Source organism: Papilio xuthus, unplaced genomic scaffold (genome assembly GCF_000836235.2).
Source record: "Papilio xuthus unplaced genomic scaffold, Pxut_1.1 DF826961.1, whole genome shotgun sequence".
NCBI classification, from domain to species: domain Eukaryota; kingdom Metazoa; phylum Arthropoda; class Insecta; order Lepidoptera; family Papilionidae; genus Papilio; species Papilio xuthus.
The window spans coordinates 34,926-57,831 of record NW_013531688.1 but is presented as its reverse complement, the minus strand read 5'-3'; the positions used below and the strand labels follow the sequence as shown (position 1 = coordinate 57,831).

The 22,906-nt window shown below is 45.7% G+C and overlaps 5 protein-coding genes across 5 annotated transcripts; 3 read left to right on the top strand and 2 right to left on the bottom strand.

The window, feature by feature from the left end:
- LOC106120244 (tat-linked quality control protein TatD) lies at nt 1-5,481 on the top strand. Its single transcript, XM_013315537.1, has 6 exons — nt 1-258; nt 327-506; nt 744-842; nt 1,946-2,109; nt 4,061-4,407; nt 4,493-5,481. The coding sequence occupies exons 2-6, from the start codon at nt 365-367 to the stop codon at nt 4,653-4,655; spliced, it is 915 nt and encodes a 304-aa protein (XP_013170991.1). The 5' UTR covers nt 1-258; nt 327-364; the 3' UTR covers nt 4,656-5,481.
- A 1,103-nt stretch (nt 5,482-6,584) lies between these two features.
- Nucleotides 6,585-10,855, bottom strand: PNPase (polyribonucleotide nucleotidyltransferase 1). The gene is made up of 12 exons (XM_013315697.1): nt 10,462-10,855; nt 9,818-10,023; nt 9,304-9,514; nt 9,043-9,209; nt 8,705-8,861; nt 8,400-8,610; nt 8,196-8,323; nt 7,830-8,026; nt 7,595-7,749; nt 7,341-7,528; nt 6,916-7,273; nt 6,585-6,839 (listed from the first exon to the last, which is right to left on the bottom strand). Exons 1-12 carry the CDS (start codon nt 10,575-10,577, stop codon nt 6,687-6,689), a joined length of 2,247 nt encoding a protein of 748 aa, XP_013171151.1. The 5' UTR covers nt 10,578-10,855; the 3' UTR covers nt 6,585-6,686.
- A 341-nt stretch (nt 10,856-11,196) lies between these two features.
- On the top strand, nt 11,197-12,209 carry Rpp21 (ribonuclease P protein subunit Rpp21). The gene is made up of 3 exons (XM_013315665.1): nt 11,197-11,383; nt 11,540-11,631; nt 11,875-12,209. Exons 1-3 carry the CDS (start codon nt 11,330-11,332, stop codon nt 12,089-12,091), a joined length of 363 nt encoding a protein of 120 aa, XP_013171119.1. The 5' UTR covers nt 11,197-11,329; the 3' UTR covers nt 12,092-12,209.
- Nucleotides 12,210-12,299: 90 nt separating this feature from the next.
- LOC106120343 (uncharacterized) lies at nt 12,300-14,476 on the top strand. The gene is made up of 2 exons (XM_013315664.1): nt 12,300-13,232; nt 13,650-14,476. Exons 1-2 carry the CDS (start codon nt 12,734-12,736, stop codon nt 14,393-14,395), a joined length of 1,245 nt encoding a protein of 414 aa, XP_013171118.1. The 5' UTR covers nt 12,300-12,733; the 3' UTR covers nt 14,396-14,476.
- On the bottom strand, nt 14,440-17,991 carry LOC106120342 (esterase B1-like). The gene is made up of 3 exons (XM_013315663.1): nt 16,445-17,991; nt 14,941-16,202; nt 14,440-14,728 (listed from the first exon to the last, which is right to left on the bottom strand). The coding sequence occupies exons 1-3, from the start codon at nt 17,582-17,584 to the stop codon at nt 14,533-14,535; spliced, it is 2,598 nt and encodes an 865-aa protein (XP_013171117.1). The 5' UTR covers nt 17,585-17,991; the 3' UTR covers nt 14,440-14,532.
- Between the last annotated feature and the right edge of the window lie 4,915 nt (nt 17,992-22,906).

Genomic DNA, 22,906 nt, shown 5'->3' with positions numbered 1-22,906 from the left:
TTTCCACGAATTAAATAAGGATTCAATTTTTTCTGTCAAATAGGAAACTTAAATGTTAAGCTGAACAAACATTTTCATATGATTTAATTGGATTATAAATGAGGACAAATGAGAACTTGTCTCAAATGAGAAAATCTGAAGTCTGAAGTTTGAAGAAAACTTACTTCAAAACATGGTGGCAGCTCAGTAAGACTGTTCATTTTTACTAGTCATTAGAATTTTAAGAAGCTTATTCTGCAGGAGTGTTTGATACAATTTGTAAGTGTACTATAAATTCAAATAAAAGCATTTTTTTAAATGAGACTAATAATCTGGTTTGATCACAGGTAAACACCAAACCAATAAGCTTCAAACAAATTGAAGGATGACGTCTGAAGAAACGCAGATTCCGGAGGAACTGAAGGGTTGTTATGAAAATCTTATTGTGATCGACATCGGCGCAAATCTGACAAACAAAAAGTATGGTCGCGATCTCGATTCAGTAATTCAAAGGGCGAAAGATGCAGGTGCGTGTCAATCTAACATTACGGAAGAGCGGCTGGCATCATGAATATTGCGTGCAGTTATGTTGCGATGTGTCGACATCCAGTAGTAGATGTGCGTGCCGCTCGCTGCTCGCTGCCCGCTGCCACCAGCTGTCCAAATAAATCATACAAATTGTACCTAATTGCCCCAAAAACTGAGCACTATATATATATATGCACATACTTTTTGCAGCATACAATATTTTTTTATTTTTGCAGGCGTACAAAAAATAATGGTAACAGGCACATCAGTCAGAAATAGCAAAGAGGCACTGCGATTGACTCGATTGTACCCTGGAACTATATATTCCACAGCAGGTAAGTTGATTGATAGTATAGTCTGTAACCTTTGTGTGTTATGTGCTCGAACGAGCGTTTCTTACCACCAAATAACTTTTCACAGACAGAGCAGGCTAAACAACAGAGTTTTTATAAAACGTTAAGAAATTGTCTTAGCCCACGCCTCCAATTATTTTAACACTACACACCAATGAAAGTCCTGCATATAACATAGAGTATTAAGAAAAAAACAATTAGTATGTTGGGCAACTGCATTTAAACTGCATTATGATTAGAACAACTGAGACAGATAGATTATTTTTACTATTGTTATTTGTATTTCATACAGCACAGTCGGTGTAGGAACCCTTTGGGTTGTGAATACACTTCAATTGTCTTATAATGAATTTTAAAGTCCTCAGCTTTAACAAGCGCTATCATGATTTTGTTTATTATAGTAATGTCTCTGTGGAAGTGGCATAGTAAGGTAATGGTATTAAGAAGCAATCCAATACTTAAAAGATATACCTATTTGCTAAATTACAGGCGAAAATTAGGTTATTTTTTTGTTTCTTGAGTGTTATCATGTCATGTCATCTGTCGAAGATAACAACAGTGAGACATGTGTAGACCTCGCACCTCTCAATGATAACATCAGCAGTCATATAGTGTAGTGTAGCACACATATCATTTGTATAGTAAATAAACATTATTATGTATTTAAACTCACTATTTGTCTACATTTTGTAACAAAGTAAAAAATAATATGAAACTAGAATGATGTTGCATTTAATGTTATACATTTTTATGTATTGTTGATGCAAGAATACAACCTCTCTCGTTACACTCGCTAGTTGTGACCACAAGTGTTAATTAAATAAGATTTTCACTTCCAAACATGATGATGTTTCAACAATGTTAATTGTGTAGATGTGATCACCCGTCCTGCAAAATCTGTTCCAATTAAGAATTTAAGTTTTTCCAACCTAATGTAACATGTAACACCTGAACAGTTTACGAGTTAAGGTATAGTCTGAATTGTTGGAAATGGCCATGATGTTCTTCAATAGTAATGAACTGCAATAAGGCGCAGTTTTTAAAACAATCATGTATAAAAGTGTGTGCGTGCGTGGCGTTGTCAGGCGTGCACCCGCACGACGCCAAGTCGATGGCGGAGGAGGAGCTGTGGGCGGAGCTGCGGCAGGTGGCGGCGGCGCCCGAGTGCGTGGCGCTCGGCGAGTGCGGCCTCAACTACACCAAGGACTTCTCCGAGCCCCACGTGCAGCGCGCCGTCTTCAAGCGGCAGGTACTCCACACCACTCGATTACTTACTTATATATTTTTATATTAAAAATGTTTTCATACACATGTTACAAGAATGAAATATCCCGCCGAATTGAGGGCACTCGCATATAAATACATAATCGTTGCAATGTTTGAGGTGTAAGAAATGTGCGGGCGCTGACCACCGCCGCCCGGACGTGTTTGTCACTTGACTTGGTGACTTCCTATCGCAAGTTTTAATACAGACGCAGTGAAGCATCAGCGCCCGACTCTTTATTACACGTTGCGCTCCATTAGATAAATGTTTTAATCATGGCCGCCTCTGCCACTTCTCAGGCTTATTGCAGATTATCACAAATACAAAGTGTCCATATATAATATGTACATTCCGCTAACGTCGGGTAACATTAACTCGTTGTGACGTCTGCATGGCCACACTCAGAGTTCTAAGATGTGGCGAATCTGAACTGATTACGACATGCCTAAGAGCGACAACGACCCCTCCCACTCCCCACCGCCCCACTCTGCACCACTCGGCCACGCTAATTGCATCTGTCGCAACAGATTCAATTACTGATAAGTACTACATTTTTCTACCTTAATTAGATTGAAACGTTCATTGAAGCAATGTCAGGCAATCTTGAGCCTCGGAGCGAGCAATCGTGTCCACTCTGGTCGCGCCCCCGACACTCGACAATATAATGATCACAACGCGAGACCTTTATATTACAGCGCTTATTACAATTTGTAATAAATTCGCTTTCCTTAGAATGATGCTTAGCATCTTGTCCGACCATGTTGCCAATATTGAAACCGTGTACAGTTGTCCGCCTGAACGCTTTGTTCGGGGCGTGTTTTAAATAAATCGATTTATTTTTTTAATCACACCAACATCCACATGTTTCCTTAAATATATAATGTTGTCAAAGCGGATCTATCATTGCCTCGGCGTCGCAGGCCTCGGGTCTCAGGCCGCAAGTTTCTAGCGGGGCAGGACTCTCCTCCGTCGCCTTTTACAATCTTTTAGCAAACATTATTATATTACGAGTGGGGAATGTACTTGTTGCGAAGCAATGAATGTACATATAACAATCCTAACCGCTTCTCGTAATGTATAATACTAGTAAGCGAGGAGAATTATATGACTCACTGTGTGGAACGCTTTTTATACAATTAATGTTAAATGCGTTTATTGATACATCGATACGAACGTGGACGTGATATTACTTGCATTATGAAATGATCCCGACACTCGACACTCGACACCCGCCCGACCACGGCCGCTGTATATTTAGCTCAGCGGCCGCGCCCCTGCACATCATCACCCGCCGCCTGTCACCGCGTCATTGGTGACAAGTGCAGACACATCTGTTGCCATTCAAAATGATGCCACTTCTATTTGTCCCTTGTGAAGATGACGCAATTATACTTGTGCGATAAACTACAAATATATTTCCTTGTAGTATTTGTGTGATTTGTTGTAGATATAGGATGTATAAGTTGCGTCCTGTAGTATAGGCGCGAGGCCCCGACCTCGGCTCACACCTAACTATTAATACGCTGGGGTATAATTAGCAAAATAAGCGGAGGGCGAGCGTCACTCCTTCGCCTCGGTGACGTCACCGCGCCTCATAACCTCTTACTCCCTTCGACATGACGAGTTGCAGAGAGTCTTAGGCTGTACTTTGATCCCCTTTTCCAGAGCGGTGTGACGCAACTCGTCTGAGGGCATTCCTGTTTCGCCGGGGCGTGTCTTCTTTAGTCGTGTTGTCATAACGTAATTTAATAAGGAACAAGTGCTAAGGCTAAGGCGCGTCGAGTGACCTCGGTCTCGAGTCGTTGTATTATTTATTATACAGGAGCAAACGATTTATATAAAAGGAATATCTCTCCGCAAACCGAGCGGCTCACGGTGCGCGCGCGGGACTGACCGATCCGTCAAATGAGGTTTATCGTTGTGATGCGAGCTGCAGGTGGAGCTGGCGTGCGAGCTGCAGAAGCCGCTGCTGGTACACGAGAAGGCGGCGCAGGAGGACGTGCTGCGCATCCTGGAGGAGGGCGGTGCGCGGCTGCCGCCGGTGGTGGTGCACTCGTTCACCGGGTCGGCGGAGCAGGGCCTGCGCTACCTGGAGCGCGGCTGCTACCTGGCGCTCACCGGCTACGTGTGCAAGGACAAGGCGGCCGACGGCGTGCGCCGCCTGCTGGCCGACCGCCTGCTGCCGCTCGACCGCCTCCTCGTCGAGACCGACTCGCCCTTCATGTACCCCAACGTGCGCGCCTCCAAGCTGCCGCCGCACGTCAAGTCCTGCCTCACGGAGAGGTGAGCCCCGCCCACCCCGCACACCACGCCACGCCCTCTCCGCCCCGCCCCACTCGCGACACTGATGCAGGCCGCGTGTCCGCAGGTCCATGAACTTCGTGAACCGCTACTGCACGTTCCAGCGCAACGAGCCGTGCGCTCTGCCCGCAGTGGTCGAGCTGGCCGCCGGCTTCCTCGGCCGCAGTGCGCAGGACGTCGCCCTCGCCACCGCATTCAACGCCCTCAAGCTCTTCGGCCTCAGCCACTGACCCCACCCCCACCCCCACCCCACTCACTGCAGACATTTTATAACTATTTATGATTTATGATTTACAATAAGTAATATAGATATGCAGATGGGGCGCGAGACGTGAAGACGTGAGCTGCCACTTTATATTCTTGCCAAGGAGTGCGACTCGCCCACGCATCATGACAAAATAATATTGATATTAGTCCAAACGAAGCGAACCACTTGCTATTATTATGTTTTGATTTTGCAAAATCAAAGGTTAATTTGGTATGAGCGTACCTGAGCGTTGCAGGCTGCCGAGTGTGTGCCGCGTGTGTGTCGCGAGCTTGCCGCGTGCGTGTCGCGTGCGCATACATATATTGTCCGTTGCTTATGATTGTGCTTTGTATGTTTTAGTTTATAGTGTATAGTGTGCGGTTGCGGCTGCGGCTGCGGCTGCGGCTCGGGCCGAGGCTCTGCGCAGAGCATATTCCTATACAAGTAAAGCAATTATTTTCACGGAATATTGTAAATAGTGGTAAATGTGTAGCGAGGGCTGGCTGCTGTAGTCACAACGAAATCAAAGACTGCAAGTATTAAATAAACGACGTGTACAGCTTTTGACATGTTCTTGTTTTTGTAATTAATATTTTTTTATTTATTTAATAATGTTTAGCGAAAAGGAGAAGGAGGAGGCGCCGGCGACGTCGACTCCTTTATTTTTTGACAATCACTTTGTTTTGTTTGATGTTATTTAAGAGTATCTACTACTATATAGTGCCTTCGACAAAACGTCCTTTTGTGATACGATATTATATTACTTAGATATTGTACAGATTATTTCTTGCAATAAATATATAAAATTATTATGAGTTTTCTTTATATAAATATATTAAATACTTGAAGAGCCCATCCTAATAATAAATTACCTGTGGCAAGTACGATACAGACGACAACTTAACACGGCAAGTTGGCGGCGACACGTTTCCTGCACGTTTACTTTCTTACGGTTTGCTGCCGAGTCCTCCGACACGTTGCGTGCAAGTTGCCGCATTATAATCAATTACAACTTCATGTGCTGATGATACGATGTTGTGAGCGCAGATTGCTGACACGCCTCCTGATCCTCTCGCCGTCCGGCGCCCAGCTGCAGGCAAACCCAGTCTGCCAGGCTCCGGTATCGGACCACACTTCCTCACATTCTTTATTTCTTTCGATAAATACGTTTTTTTTATTATTTCATGGGAACTTGTAAAATGAGTTTCGATGGCTCAGGAATCGAACCCTCGACTTGCAATCTGCAGGTCCTAGTTTCGAATCCCGCCATGTACCAATGTGTTTTTCCATTTCCGATTTACATATGTACATTTATCCGACATTCTTACGGTGAAGGAAAACATCGTGATGCAACCTGCATATATCTGAGAAGAAATTCAAAGATATGTGTGAAGTCAACCAACCCGCACTTGACCAGCGTGATTGACTATGGCCTTGTCACCCCTAACTTATGGTAGGCTCGGAGCCCCTCGGTAGGGACGTTTATTAAGCTGATGATGAACTTGTAAAAAGGCATCTGCGCTTATATCTTCTATATATAAAAGAAAGTCGTGTTAGTTACACTAATTATAACTCAAGAACAGTTTTACCGATGTGGTTGAAAATTGTTGAGGAGGTAGCTTAGCGCCAGGAGACGGACATAGGATACTATTTTTTTTCGAATTCATGCCTTGAAAAGCTTATTTTTATTTAACTTACTAATATTATAAATGCGAATGTTTAGATGGATGTGATGTGGATGGATGGATGGGTGTTTGAAGATATCTCTAGAACGGATCTCGATTAAATTTGGCCTACGTATAAAACATAGCTTGAAAGAACACGTAGGCCACACTAATTAAGTTTTTTTATATATCCACGCGGACGGAGTCGCGGGCGACAGCTAGTACTTATTAAAAAATAAAATAAAAAATCGTTATTTACACATTTAATTTACTCACTATCGTGGAATTTACAATGAAACAAAATTAGTGTCCGGGGTGACGTCACACATCGTCCTGGTAATGTTGCGGCGCTACCTCCTGTCCAGGTTGCGCGGCGTCCCGGGGGGCGGCGCCGTCAGCACCTTGCGCGACAGTCGCATCTGACCCGACACCGGGTCCCGCCCGAAGTACTTCACGTGGATCTCCGAGCCCACCGCCAGACCCAGCGCCGACGGGTGCTGCACCTGCACACGCCCACACACGTCACGACACGTCACGACACGACACGCCGCCCCCCACCCCCACCCCCACCCCACGTACCTTGCGGTGGTCCAGCTGCGAGTTGTGCAGCAGCGCGGGCGGCAGCGCGGCGTGCAGCGTCACCATGACGCCGCAGTCGCGCAGCTCCACCACGCGCGCCGTGTACACCGCGCCGAACTCCAGGTCGGGCGCGCGCTCGGCGCTCAGCCAGCCCTCCAGCCGCGCCCGCGCCTCCTCCAGCGCCGCGGCGTTCGGCGCGAACACCGCGAACCGGCGCTCGTCCAGCGCGCTCAGCTGCACGCCCGTCTCCACGTACAGCCGCTTCAGGTTGATGCCGGCGGGGCCCAGCAGCCGCGCGCGCTCGTGCGGCTCCACCGCCAGCTCCTCAGTCACCGGCAGGCTCTCCTTGCGGTCCTGCCTGCGCACACGCCCCCAGTCAGTGCCCGCCGCCCCCGCTCCCGCCCCCGCCCCACCCCGCCACGTACCTCGGCCGGTCGATGCACTTGTTCATGATGTCGATGACGCGCGCCTTGGCGTCGCAGGCGCGCTGCACGGCCTCCATGACAACCTTGAGCGGCAGGCCGGCGGTCTTCACGTCCGCCTGCAGCGCGGTCACTCCGCGCTTCGTGCCCGCCACCTTGAAGTCCATGTCGCCCATGTAGTCCTCGATGCCCTGCAACAGCTCGGCGTCAGTGTTGGGGTGAGGGGTGGGAGAGGTGGGGGGGAGAGCTGCGCTCACCAGCAGGTCGGTGAGGATGCGGTAGTCGCAGAGCGCGCCGTCCTTGTAGCGCGACACGAGGCCGACGGCGACGCCCGCGGCCGGCGCGCTCAGCGCCACGCCCGCGTCCAGCAGCGCCAGCGACCCGCCGCACACCGACGCCATGGAGCTCGAGCCTGCGGGAGGTGCACAGTCAGCGCAGTCAGCGCAGCCGGGTGAAGGGTGTGGGTGTGCGGGGTGCGGGAGGAGTACTCGCCGTTGGACTCGAGCACCTCTGCGGTGAGGCGCACGGTGTAGGGCTGGTGGGGCACGACGGGGGCGAGGCCGCGCTCGGCCAGGGCGCCGTGTCCCGCCTCGCGGCGCGCCGGCCCCGCCCCGCGCGCCCCGCCCACCTCGCCGGTCGCGTACGCCGGGAACTCGTAGTGCAGGAAGAAGCTCTTCTCCTTGGTGCCGCTGTACAACGGTTTAACTGTTATATTAAATTATTTGATAATAACTGAAAAATGAAATGAAATAGATGACAATTTATTTTGTGTACAATTGATGCATATTTTACATAGCGCTCATCTTAAAATTTCCGGAGGAAGTGTCGGAGGGTGCGCGGTCGCTTCGACGGTAGTACCTGGTGATGGCGGTCAGGGGATCCAGCTTGAGCGCGCTGTCGGGCGAGTCGAAGGCCACGGTGCACAGCACCTGCGTCTGCCCGCGCTGGAACAGTGCGCTGCCGTGCAGCGGCTCGTACAGCGACACCTGCAACATCCCGCCCGCGCCCTCAGCCTCGCGCCTCACGAGCCTCACGCGCCTCACTCGGTCCGCTACCGCCTACCTCGCAGTTGATCTTCCTGAGCTCGTCGAGCGCGCGGCCATCGCAGCGCACGTCGGTCTCGAAGATGAGGTCGCGGAAGGTCTGACGCAGGTGGGCGTTGAAGCAGTCGACGAGGAGGGCGGGGTCGCCGGCGTCGCGCAGCTGCGCCACCGCCGTCTGCCGCAGCTCGGCCAGCGCCGCGTCGCGCGACGTCTTGTCGTGGCTGAAGTCGCTGCACGAGGGACAGAGGCTCAGTCTCGGAACGCCCCCGGCCGCTGCTGGAGGGGCGGGGAGGGGCGGGGAGGAGGTGGGTGTGGGGGGCAGACCTGAGGATCTCTCTGATCTTCATGGTGCAGAGGGCGCGCAGGGCGTCGGCGACGTCCCCGGGCAGGTGGGGGGGCGGTGCGTACTCGCGTTTGCGCTTGCCGTGCGCGCTGGCCAGCCGCTCGATGGCGCGCACCACGTGCTGCGCCTCCTTCGCACCTGCACATCACTTGTGTCAGCGTTATGGAGTTATGCTGTTTTTTTATTTTTTCTTTTCACGGGAGACAGACCTCAGGAAATGCAATTGTTTCTGAGAATTTCGGAAATCCAAAAAATGTGTAACAAAAATCAATAACAAAAATTTGACTCTGTAATAAGTAGGTTGGACTTACATTCGTACCTAGTTTGATGGCCTTGAGCAGGTCCTGCTGCAGCACGTCCTTGGCGCCGCCCTCCAGCATCACCACCAGGTTCCCGCCGGCCGCCGCCACCACCAGGTTCAGGCTGGAGCGCTCCAGCTCGCGCCGCGTCGGGTTCACGATCAGCTCGTTCTCTATCTGCCCCAACCTGAGCCGCCACTCATCTCCTCACGTTACATCATCACCACTTCGAATTGTAACATTATGATGTAATTAATATTTTGCATATGCATACTCCATACCTAACTGCCCCGATGGGTCCATGCCAGGGAACGTCGGAGAGGGCGAGGGCGGCGCTGGCCGCGTTGATGGCGACCGTCTCTGGCGGATTGGTGCCGTCGACGGCTAGCGTATTACACGCCAGCTGTGTGTCGCTTGTGAAATCCTGCGGGAAGAGCGGTCGCACCGAGCGATCCACCAGCCGCGAGGTCAAGATCTCCCGCTCCGTGGGTCCTGCGCGCGCACACACACTACATGCAGCTAGCTGCACGGCACTCCACCACCCTCACTACTAAAACCGTTTCAGTAGTTCATTAAGAGGATGCATGGAAATGTTTTCTTTCTGTGCATCCTCTCCTCCGTTGATTAAAGGTAGGCAACACATATGCATTTGCGTATGTCTATGGGCAACGGTCACTTCGCTATTTCAGCGATTTCAGGTGGCAGCTTGCTCGTTTGCCACCTTATGATATAAAAAAAAAGAAAATACTAACTACCTAAATTTTGAGGCCCTTTATTAATCATAAAGTTAAATACCCAGCTCCCTCCGAAGAAAATTGGTGGGTATGCGTCCCGCAGCTGCTGCTTTTTGTCTGTAGTCAACCACCAGAGGCAAAAAGGAGGCGGCACCGGCCTTGGCCTTGGCTACCACGGTAGCGAGCACGCTGGTGTTGCCCAGTGTGGCCACACATGCCCCGTCTGCAAACCTCGCATACCGCCCCGTTGACAATTTCAATGTTGTTCTAAAATATTCAATTTTTTCATAGTTATTATACAATAGCTAATTCCAAATACAAAACTCATTTTTAGATTTTTAATTTATAGAAATCACCAGCAATCATATTGATGGTAGTTTTTTGGGCCTTGAATTAGGAATAATAGGGAAGTGTACTTTGACTGAGCTGGCATCTGAGCTAGTACTTACGATGCCATTCATGTGGGCATCACATGAATCATGCCCATCAGATATAATTTTAGAGTAAGGATGAACAATACTGTCTACCAGAATTAGGGTGTTAAGAGAATAAAGGAGAAGAAGAGTAGGTCTAGAATCTCTATCTTTAATGAGGTAGTTATAACACTTTAGTTCAATTTCAAATAGGTTTTTGACCTTTGACGTGATGCAACCCAAAACTCTGAAAAATTAGTATTGTTACTATATTAGCATTATAAATACTCACCCGTTTGAAAAGGGGACTTCTATTTCACCTACATTTGTTTGTGTCGAAACTAGTCGGCAATAGCATAGTCCTTTTAGTTTTAACTTCGATAAAATAAATCGTCTTCTATTTAACATTTTTATTAAGAAAAATCATAAATACCATGAATAAAATATAGGTTGGATTTAGCTTTAATTTTACAGGTTATTTTTTAAGCTTTCTACTAGCATGAAAAAGCTGTTGTTATGAAGAAAAGTCGTTTTATTGCTAGCAATAAAGCATCATTTTTGTAATTTAGTTAACTGACATTAACAATTTGTTAATAATTTCAAAATATAAAAACATATAATTCGCAATGACGATTGACATTGACAGGATGTGAAATGAATGACAATGACAGGACGTTCTACCACCAGCCAGCCTTCCTGTCTACCTCAACCTGTCATACTCTTTGCTGTCAACAAAATGTGGAACAAAGAGTATATAAGATGGGGATGTGGGAAAAAGCAAATCTGGAAACAAAAAATATGTTAACTTCCATTCGTCGCAATTTAGTTATTTTTTTTAAAACGCAGTGATGTAAAATTATTTTATTATGAAATAATGTTGGTTGAGGCTTGAAACAAAGTCACTACATCGGAATTTAACAGAAACATAAATTGGAACGATAAGATTACATCCATAGTCCAAAACATATTTTGTATACTCTTTGACAGCAAGTGTATTGATTGACAAATAGATTTTTGTCTTGTCTGATGGTCTGGGTCTGCTGTGATGTTATTTGCGACTTGTCACGTCAATGTCAAAATAACAAAACAACACGCTTAAACTACACTTTTGTGTTATAACTACATTTTCGTAACATTACTAATAATACGATAACATTGAAATGCGTAAAGTACATGGGAATGATTCTTTTCAGCGAGTAAATTATTTATATCAAGTTAGTTCTTAATTTTATTTTCGATTAATAGTTTTCAGCCAAAGAAGGAAAATTAGTTTATGTAAAAATTTGTGTATGTAAATAATTTTTTGGGCACATATTATTCATGAATCTCCTGCACAACTACACTATTTAATTGTTATTCTGTTGTTTTAGATAAGTAAATATATGGCGGGTAAAAATCCCGCATTATCTTCATATTATGGGAACCTCATTATCAATATTGGAAAGAAAAATGTCTTAAAAATGTTCGTAAGTTAGTTAGTAAGTGCCAATGCTTACTCCAATTATTTCGTTAACTTTCAGTAATTGGTTCCGAATTGTAAATCGTCATAAGACGACCAAAAAGAATGTGATGCTATCCAGATCACTGAGTAATATACATTATAAATAAAATCAAGTGCATCTGCAGAAAGCAGAAATTGTTCAAAGCTTAAAAATGTTATTACTGTACATAAGTGAAGTAACTCATGTGAGAATTTTGTTTTCAGACATCCGGATATAAAAAGGCAGGTTTGTAAAAAGTGTCGTTGCATACTTGTCAATGGTGTTTCTGCCAAAATGCAATTGAAAACAAAAAATAAAAGAAAGTCCTTGCAATGGAAGTGTAACACTTGTGAAACATCAAAGACATTTCCGTTGGACAAGAACAGGGAGCGCCTGGTGTGGCTGGAGCGGGCAGAAGCGGTTGTTGAAGTTATTGCTTAGGCTTCAATACACAATTGTGAGGTGCCCACAGTGTGGTGGACAAAGGGAACTGCAGACTGCACACTGTGAGATCACAGCGGCCTGCTATAGGATTGACATAATAAAACTAATAAAATAATACAGCAAATTTTATTTCATACACATGTTCATAACAACACAATTTTCCATCTAGCACTCATAAGCCCCATAAGAAAGTACATAAAAAGTTTGCGCCAGAACTGATCACCTGTCAAGGTATATAAAAGTAGCTATAAGAAGTATTTTACACTTTTTTATTAATTCCCTTTTCTTCAAGCAATTGCATCTAAACATAAAATTTAACATGTTTGAAAGTTTGTTAGTACGACCGACAAAAGTGATTATAAATCATGAGGCACCGTCTGTGTACTGGGCGGGGTGGCGACATGGCGGTGGTGCTCCTTGTTCCGTCAGCATTCAGCACACATTCAAAGATGATTTACCAAGTAAATCGTTTACGTAAACCACACCACGTACACAACATTATATAGTTATTGAAATTTATTGTCCATTAAAATTTGTGAAATAACAAGAAGTTATTATTGTGATTTAAATAAGTTATGGTTGTAGAGGTTTTATGGCGGCGAGAGTTGGCGCGCATTGCCGCGGTTTGTCCCGCGGACAATGAGTTCCGTGTCGAACTGCCTTCTACTGGCCGCCATCATAGATCTTATTTTCATCATTCCTTTTGCTGATCCTGAAATATTATTTAGCAATAGGAATGTGGCGAAAGACGCTCAAGACGTGATCACCGATCCGTTTCACAGAAATGAAATAATAAACAATTATCTTAAAGCGGATGATGTGAAAACATTAAAAAAAATAAAAATGAAGGCGCGCGCGTTGAGTCTAACTGTAAAGCCTCGAGTCAGCGAGTACGGTGCGCGCGGGCTGGAGGAGGAGCCCAGCGGATTTCAACAGGACGCCATCATGAACCTGTACCGGCCCCCCTCGCCTCTCGCGCGCCGCCACAAGAAGGAGGCCGAGGACTACCTCAGCTCCAGCTCCAGCGTCGAGATGCAGAACTGGAAGGAGGAGTGGAAGGACATCTGGCTGGCCAAGAAGCTCGAAGCGCTCAACTCCTCCATCCCCAAGGGCGACACCGTCAACATGGCCGCCGCGAGTAAGCCTACGTTCTCCACTCACCATCCGCTATCTTCTTTATCGTCCATTTGTTTAATTGGACTAAATGTATTTCAATTGGCTTTGATTTAATTCTGGTAAATGATAAATGATTCGTTTATAGTTGCCCTAACTAAGATATCAGAACATCGGCAGCGATCATCTCACTCTAAGATTTATATTTATTTTACTTATTTTTACATCTAAGTCTATTCAAATTTATTCTTCTTTGTGCTTTACGAAAGTAAACTAATATACGTGTATAAATATTACTTCACGCCGTGTATTTTTATAGGAGTATTTTGTTTGTCAAATAAGGTTGTTAAAGTAAGTACATAAGTAAGACGTACTTGCATGCTGTGTACATAAGTACTACTTTCTAAGTAAGGACCTAAATAGACCAATGGCGATGTTGAAGGGCCATGGGGCGTGCCGTGCGGAGACCCCAACCAACACGACATGCCGTGGGGCACGTGCATGCTGCCGATGGAGTGCGAGGCGGAGTACCGCATCTACCGCGGCGACTTCTCCTGCGGCCGCACCACCTTCGTGTGTTGCGCTCTGCAGCTCTCCACCTACGACATGTACGGCGGCTTCGACATCTCCTTCCAGGAGTCCAGCCTCGAGACAGATTCTGAGGAGAAACGGGTGCGGGATGTCAACTCACGCGAGCGCCGCGAGCGCAAGAAGAAGCGGGAGAAACGAAAACGTAAGCGCGCCAGAGATAAGAGAAAGCGCAAAATCAAGAAGAACATTCAGAACATCATAAAAGAGATACGGAAAATATTGGACAGAGCGTACAAGAACGGAACCGCCATGAGAAAGAAGAAGACGAAGCAGCTGAAGAGGTTCATCAAGGAGCTGAAGAAGCAGTACCGCAAGGATCGGCAGTCCGTCAAGGACATCCACGAGATGGAAATTATCAAGGTGGACGCCGCACTCATGAAGAAGCTCAACCAGATACGGGTGGTCAACAGGAATTTTATGCAGAATGCCACCTTCCGGGACATCATCATCAACGGCACCATGACCAAGAAGCAGGCCCGCATGCTGCTGGAGTCGTACCCCGACCTCGAGGGGTACATGACGCGGCGCGCAGCCCCCGCCGGCTCGGCGCACGCCCCCGCCGACTACGACATCGAGTATGAATACTTGTACTATTAACATGTAATATTAAAATTCCTATTGTTAATGCCTTCGCTCATTTGTGTTCGAGAAAGTACAAGTTTCTAATAATAAATATTCATCAAATAATTTCACTTTATTATCAAGTATAAAATAAAAAAGTTTCCTTCATTTTTTTAGCAAAAATATGGTTCATAATCCGATAGTCGTTTTCCGAAATCGTAAAATAAATGCTTCCAAAACTGTATCCTCTCGCTGTAGGGCGCTTCAAGGAGCTGGAGGTCGTCGCCGAGGCGCAGGTAGGGCACGAGGGGCGGGCGCAGTCGCGGCCAGCGCACCGGCAGCGCTTCCGTCACGTTTGGTGTGGGCTCTCTGGAAAAGTACATACCTAATTAAGGATTATCTAAATGTTCTGGTTACCTTGTCCTGCTTGGGCTTCTTGTTTTTTTTACAACATTAGGGACATAGCTTTATTTGTACCGGTTCAAAGACTCTTGCTGTGTTTCTGTATCTTAACTAGCGATGGTTTTACATGTTTTGTCAAAGTATTGACAATAATCACTGGTCACATTTACGATACTTACCCATATTTAACGAAATTACACAAGAGTGTGGCCGCCCTGTCGCTTGCCAATTGATCGCTGTCCGATTGAACAGTATTGTTCAATATAACGTGAGCATTGAAGTGGGCGTGACCTGCAGGCGCCGGCGCGCTCTGCGCCACGCTCGCGTACAGTGGGTCACGCGCGCGCATCCCCCCGCCGTATGCGAACTCCATAAGGTAGACGAGGCGGCCGCGCCGTGCGTGCGCTTCCGCCGCGCCGACCACCGCACGCAGTATCTGGCTGTCTCCGAAATACCACAAATATCCTAACTTATTGTTCTCTATGGTTTCCTTGGCAAAGTAGAAACGTCGCACTTCCGCAGCTTTCTCGTTTCTTTTAATTTCGTTGTCGAAGTTGAGGCCGGAAGGCAAAAATTCTGCAAAATTCGCTTCCATTCTGTTCATGTAATTCAGCGTGTAATATTCTCGGCTTTTGAGAAACAAACCTTCCAAAGACGCAAATATAAACATTAAAGGTACTCCACTGGGTGGTTCTTTTCTCATAATTTCGGACGGAGGACTGGTTATAACAGATTGCACAGCTTCGAAGGGTCTCTCGACGCACGGCGCAAAGCCGTACCTGCCGTCGGTAAAGGTGTTTGCGAATTTCTCGTTGACTCTGGTTAACAAGCTCGCCGGAACCTCTTGGTACAGTTCCAATAACTTATGCGGATGCTCCAACTCGGATACGGAAAATGCTTTCGCAAAGTTTTTGGCGGTACACAGCGGACGATCATCGATCGCCCACGTCGCACTGCCGGAGCCGGACTCGATGACGGCTCTCGCAAATAAATCAGTGCTCGCCTTAGAAAGGACTAGAAGTTCGACGCACGCAGCTCCGGAATCTGTCCCATATATGGTTACACGATTTGGGTCGCCACCAAAATTTTTTATGTTTGTCTTTACCCATCTCAAGGCCGCTAACTGATCCTGTAAGCCCGCGTTGCCCGGAGCCTCGTCGATACCGAGGCAAAGGAAGCCCAGCGGGCCGAGGCGATAGTTCATGGTCACTAAGATAACGCCTTGTTCGACGATCGGCGCAGCGCCTCGGGTGGGTCCGGCGCCGTAACGAAAAGAGCCCCCGTGGATGTACACCAGCACGGGAAGCGCACGCTTCGCCTTTATCTTAGGAACGAAAACGTTGAGCACGAGGCAGTCTTCTTCGCCGACGCCTTGCTGGGGACAGACGACCGTGCGCTCGGCAGCCATAGTGCCGTTCCATGCGGGTGGGGGTCGCGGTGCCTGACAACATAACCAATAAATAATTTACAATTAAATTACTTTTTTATATATCAAATAGACTATATATAGATATTGTTTTAATACATAATGTACAGAAGATAAATGTTCTTATAATAAGAAGGTCATCTACATATTGGAAGTTACGAAGAGTACATAAGAATGGGATGGCAGAGTTCGTGCATATTACCAGATACAAGTACGCAAAGTATTTTATGATTAACAGGAATACTAAGGAGCCCCACCTTCAAACGCAACAATCCCGTGGGCGCTGCGGCGTAGGGTATGCCGAGAAAGGCGAAGTAATTGCCGTCCCACGCCAGCCGGCCCCGGACGCCCCCGCTCGTAGTCGTCGCATGGATATGCTCTGACCGCTCCAAAAGTCTCCCACCGAAGTTCGCGCTGGGCCCACTTTGAACGTTGTGGTCTTTATGACCAATGGAGACGCTGCGCTCACCATGGGCATCGTGATTGCCGTGATCACCTTTGTTGCTGTGGTCGCCATGGTCACTGTGTGCGTCGTGGACGCTGTGTTCGCCGTAGTCGCTGTGGTTACCTTGGACGCTGTGTTCACTGAGGACCTCATGGTCGCCAAGGGTGCTGTGTATGTGCTGTGGTGTGTTGGTGCTGTGGTCACCATTATGGTCGCCGTGATCGCTGGGGTCTTCGTGGTCACTGTGGGCACTGTGTTTATTTTGTTTGGCATGGGCGACGTGGTCTCCGTGGTCGCGGTGTACATTGTGTTCACTTTGGATGGCATGGGCACTGTGGTCTCCGTAGTCGCCATGGACAGTGCCTTCACTTTGATCGGCGTGGGCACTGTGGTCTGCGTGGTCGCCATGGACAATGCGTTCCCTTTGGTCGGTATAGGCACTATGGTCTCCGTGGTCGCCATGGTCAGTGCCTTTACTTTGGTTGGCATGGGCACTGTGATCTCCGTGGTTGCCATGGACAGTGCCTTCACTTTGGTCGGCGTGGGTACTGTGGTCTCCGTGGTCGCCATGGACAATGCGATCCCTTTGGTTGGCATGGGTACTGTGGTCTCCGTGGTCGCCATGGACAGTGCCTTCCCTTTGGCCGGCGTGGGCACTGTGGTCTCCGTGGTCGCCATGGACAGTGCCTTCCCTTTGGCCGGCGTGGGCACTGTGGTCTCCGTGGTCGCCATGGACAGTGCCTTCCCTTTGGCCGGCGTGGGCACTGTGGTCACTTTGCTCACCGTGGTCTCCGTAAGCACTGTCGTCGCCGTGGTCGCTATGGTCGTTATGATCATTGTGGTCGCTGTATTCAGGCTGGTCGGCGTGTGCAGCAAGTGCATCATGGCCGCAGCTGGCGTTGTGGACGAGTAGTTGAAACACTAAGATAGCAGTCCATTGCGCGGCCACCATTATTGTACGAACCTAGGCGACTCCTTCACTCCAGATAAGATGACAACTTATTTATACAAATTACTTAAATTAACAAATACCTAATTGAACTTAATCTGTAATGTATTAATCTGTTTTGAGAAGAAAGGATTCTTAATTTATTTGCAAAAGAACTAACTTAAGAACGTAATCTGATCAAGTTTACTAAGTTTCCTTTATTCATAATCAGGAGCACGAGGTTTGTATTAAAGCATACAGTCATTCTAATCATTGTCGGTTACATAATATTAAACTAATACAAATGTCACTGCAGTTGTAACCCGCGCTAGTTTATTTCCTTCCGTTAAAGCGATCACACAGTCTCACAAGTCTCACAAGGCGATTGCGAACAATATTTCTCGTTTCAGTGTATAGTGGCTGTAAGCTCACCGAGGCGAGGCGCCGCCGCCCTATTCCGGTTGTCATAAAAGGACAGTTGCCGAGTCTACATAAAATCTAAGCGAATCGCAGAATATCCTCGATATACAAATGCGGCAAAAGAATCGCCTCTAGCCATAAAGCCTTGGAGGAGTTTCGCCGGGAATTGCTTCAGAAAATGTCGACGATGTAATATAAATGGAAGAATTTCGTATTACTTATATTAGTAGCAAGCTGACAGTAAAGTCCTTGCCATTCCGAATGCTTTCTCTTCTATGTAAATATTATATTTCAACGGATCGACGCGAAGTACGTAGAAAAAATCGCATAGAGCTGAAATTAGTAGGAATGTACACCATTGTATGTCAAAACGGAAAAGCCCCATTGAACCTCTGTCGGGAATTAGAATCCTTCTTTCTTTGCATCTTTGAATGGATGGATGGGTCAATATTTCTGATAAATCAAGATACATTTAGAGACTTGAAATTTTGGATAGATGTTCCTGCAACTGCATAGCCGAGAACTAAGAAATTATTTTTCTTTACGGATCCCAAAAAGGTATGAGGTGCGGGTTAATGTTTTTTTTTACAAAAATGTTATTTCTACAGCAGAAATACTTAATGATTTTCAGAAATCCGTTGCAAGAAAAAGAACGGATTTAACTCTTCCGAGTTTTCTCAAAAATGTTCTTTCACATGGAAGAAATCACGGTCGCCTGGAATAACTACGACTTTTCCAACTGTTTCAAACGCAATATCTCAGATATAGTTGATCTTTAAGAAAAGTAAGAAGAAGTATTTGATAGGGAATTTTATGAATAACTCAGTGTAAGATCATCTTTGATAAAACTTACCATTTCGAGGAAAAATTACGAAAAACAAATATATTAGCCCTTTAACCATATCAACTCTATGCGAATTATTGTAGCTTCACCCTTTAATTTCGCTTCTCACTGTCAACTATCAAACTGTAATCTATAGATTTATGTTTCATCTACTTTTAAAGGCAAAAGGAAATTTGATGCAAATGTTATGTATGTTTGTTACCTTAAATATAATTCAATTCACCGGAAATGATATGTGTCGTAACATTTCCTGCGAATTACATTAATCTCAGTGAATCAAAATCGCGTTTTATAGTAATACGACCAGATAATATACGTAGTTGACAAAAATGACAAACCTAAGATTAAGACAAGCTATGGACTATATAACATCGCGACGCGACGCCGTGCTGCTGTGTTACCTAGGCCTATAACGGCGTATATGGCAAAATCGACAAAACCTAAGCAGGAACTATTTACGACGCATAAATAAAAGGTCTATCGAAATCCTATAATAATTATTAGTGAAAGCGGAATCAACTGCGTTTCTTATTATTTTTATCACAGCACGAAATAACTATTACTTTTATAATCCCACTGCTACGGATGACACAAAGTGAGACGCGACGCGACGCAAATCGTGCAGAGGAGCAGTGGTGTGCACGTGCCCGTGTGCGTCGCCGCACTGCACGAGTCAGGGCAGAGCCCGCCGCCGGCCTTGCTACCACGAGGAAGTTATCCTTGCCGCTGCCGGCCGCCACGCACCCGCACCACCGCCGCGATACATTTGTAAACAAAACGCTACAATTAAAATGATAACATCGCAGCGTCACAACCACACACACACAAGACGGCCGTTGAGTTGAAATATTTCCACATTTCCTCGATGAATGTGACGTTGGGGATAAACGAGGGCTCTTCTTCATCAAATAGATGGAGACAGGGGCGTCGCCGACTTGCGATCTGGGCTAGGTTTATGGAGAGCAGCTACCTTTAATAGGGTCTTATTTAAAGTAGTTTTTAAATTATACTTTTAGCCAACTGCAAAAAGACGGAGATTATCATCGGTTCGAGTGTATTGTTTTTTTTTGAGATCGCAAACACCTTCTGTCTAAAACTGTATGATAGGTGTACATACTGATATGTTAAAACCGAGGCATGCCACCGGAGCCCATAGCGATGACGTTTTAAATTCGCTAATAAAACTAAAAAAATAACTAAGAAAATATTAGTGTCGTCAGATCTTGCGGTTGTTTGGCAGAAAATATTAAATATACCGCTTTATTAAATTAGTCGTGTAATGCGTGTCGTGTCCGAGGCGGAGGCGGAGGCGGAGGCGGAGGCGGACGCGGTGGCGGAGGCGGAGGCGGAGGCGGTGGCGGAGGCGGTGGCGCGGGAATAGACATTACCTTACCAAAATATACCATTGCCTCAATAAGATTATTTTCTGGTAAGCTGTTTGTTTACCACTATAAATTAACTTGTGAATGGGGAGGCTCGCCTTGGAACACATACATAATTAATAAGCATATTTTAAACACTAGCAACCTCCTTTCGCGTCCGCGTCAGCGCAGAATTGAAATAAAATAAAACTAATAGGAGTAGTGTATGTACTAGTACTATTATTAGTACTAATAAAACAGATCTGATATCATATTTACTTAGAGGTAAAATCCATGATTACATGCTCGGTAGAGGTTTAACTTATTTAGTTATTTTTATTATTATTTTGTTATTATGCAAAGTGAATTTAGACACGACGGCTGATGAGATGTAGGGAAGTGTGGTACGCAGTTAGCCGCATCTCCGCAGGGTCTCCCTGGGCAAGATGATGATGATTTTGTTATATTTATCCATTTGTGAAACAGAGAATGTGATCACATGCGTGTCCGCTTGAAGGGGATAAAAAAGATTATTAAAATGAATTCATTTAAAAATAGCTACATAAAAAACACATGCCATGTCACATGTGATAATGAGACGGACTGAGGTCGGACTCCTGTCCGCTCTTACACTATTATGTTCCTTTTTTTAGAAACTCATTAAATACATAATACACATACCTTTTTGTACATAACCAGTATTAGTAATTTATTATACATCCTTATTTCTATAATTACATATAGTCTTAAATCTATGATATAAAATAAAATATTAAAAAACGAATAATTTACTAAAATATGTTATTAAAAGGAGTCCCTTTAGGCAAGGTCCCGAAAATACTGGCAGCGTTCTCCCTTTGGACAGCTAAACTAATTCTTGGACCGAGGTAGCTGGCAGCTCTTCGGTCCCCTGTGATGTCGATTAATTTTTAACCAGTATTATGTTTTAACTAAAACAACAGTTTATGTGTAATGATGCGCTCGGTTCCGCCTTCTCAAAATAAAACAAAAGGGATTTTCTTGTTGATTCAATTAGCTTGGGGGTGAGGGGGGGGGGAAGCCTCGCAGTCGACAGCCATCTTACACCTCCCTCTCCCCCTATCGGCCTCTCCCTCGGTTAGCGATTAAGAGGGAGCACCGGCGCGGCCTGAATCTTGAACACGGAACTTTGCAATTATGAAAGGAATTCTGCTCGGCTTGCTTTTTAAACATAATAATATATTAATCCCTTTTCAACAAATCGAATAGGTCAAGGTTACATTTATACATAAGCGTCGGTGGCTCAGCACTTCACTTGTAATCTGCAGGTACTGGGTTCGAAGCCCGTCATGTATCAATTAACCCGATTTTCAAAGCAATCTGCATATCTGAGAAGAAATTTAAAGGTACATGTAAAGTCATCGAACCCCCACTTGGCCAGCCTGGTTGACTTTGGTCTAGTCACCCCTAACGTGCGGTAAAATGCATTCGGCCAGTGGCGGCATGCACGGATAAAACATTGTCACATTCCGGCGCAAAAACATGTGAATGTTTTATAACATCACCGGTGGTGGAATTCAATGAATGTACACTACATAAAGTAGTTTCCGGAGGACGTGTGGCCAGCAATGGCCGGCGCGCCTCGGCCCCGCCGACACGAGCCTCGCTCTCCCTCGCGTGTTTCTCATTCCTATGTAACATTCAATTATTACATTCATTTTTATACTTTACCTGGTTTCGTGGCCTAGCTCTATTTATGCTTACGAATTTCGACTGATACCATGTGAACCCTTTTACATCGAACACATCAGTTTCGACTTAACCAGTTCTGAATAATGTCAAAACAACAGCAACAATATAACTCACGCCCGTAACCCATAGACACAGAGAAGGGACCTGCATTTACCTAACACGCTTCTGATGTACTTCTCTCGCTTCTTCTACTTTCATACACCTACACATACATACACCTCGGTTTCCACAGCTCTTAATATCGCTATTCTTGAGTATTTCACCAATCCGGATGGTATAACACCATCTGAGGCGGCATTGACAATCACTGCCGCTCACATACGCGCCATAAATTTCCTTTGTTAATGTTCTTCCATTCACACTACACTATCAACGTATACAAAACATCTAAGAATACATTTTTCAAATCTACATACATACATCATTCTCTTTTATATTTATTCACTCTTGTTTGACATTAAAATTCTTTTAAATTATAATAAAATGTTATCCAAAATATTATTAAACCAGAGCTGTTGCTTTGTGTGAGGAGAGTCTCGTGTGAGGGGGGCGCACGAGGTGGGGCACGGGGCTAGGGGAGGGGGCGCAGTGTTTGCACGCAATGTTTATTTATTGTATTTACTTACCCGCGAACAAACAAACCAGATTTACGAATAAACTCTATTTGAAATTCAATGAATTTTCCATCAACATTCATAAAGCCATTTATTTGTTTTCGAGAATTCGGTTTGTTTTGACGATTGTGTTAGACGATGTAAATAAAACAAAGGTGGTAGACGCCAGCAACAACATCTACCCGAAATGTTCGCCTCGCCCGGCGCAACACCACGAGAAGCAATTCCGCGTTTCATCCGTTCACCACACGTGTCGGAGACCTAATTTTAGTACTCTTTCCCTTCCCACTCTTTTTTTTATAAGGAGAGCATGTGAAGGAAAAATGGATTTGATGGTGGAGGGAACGCTTATTAAAGGAAAATATTAATTTCTGTC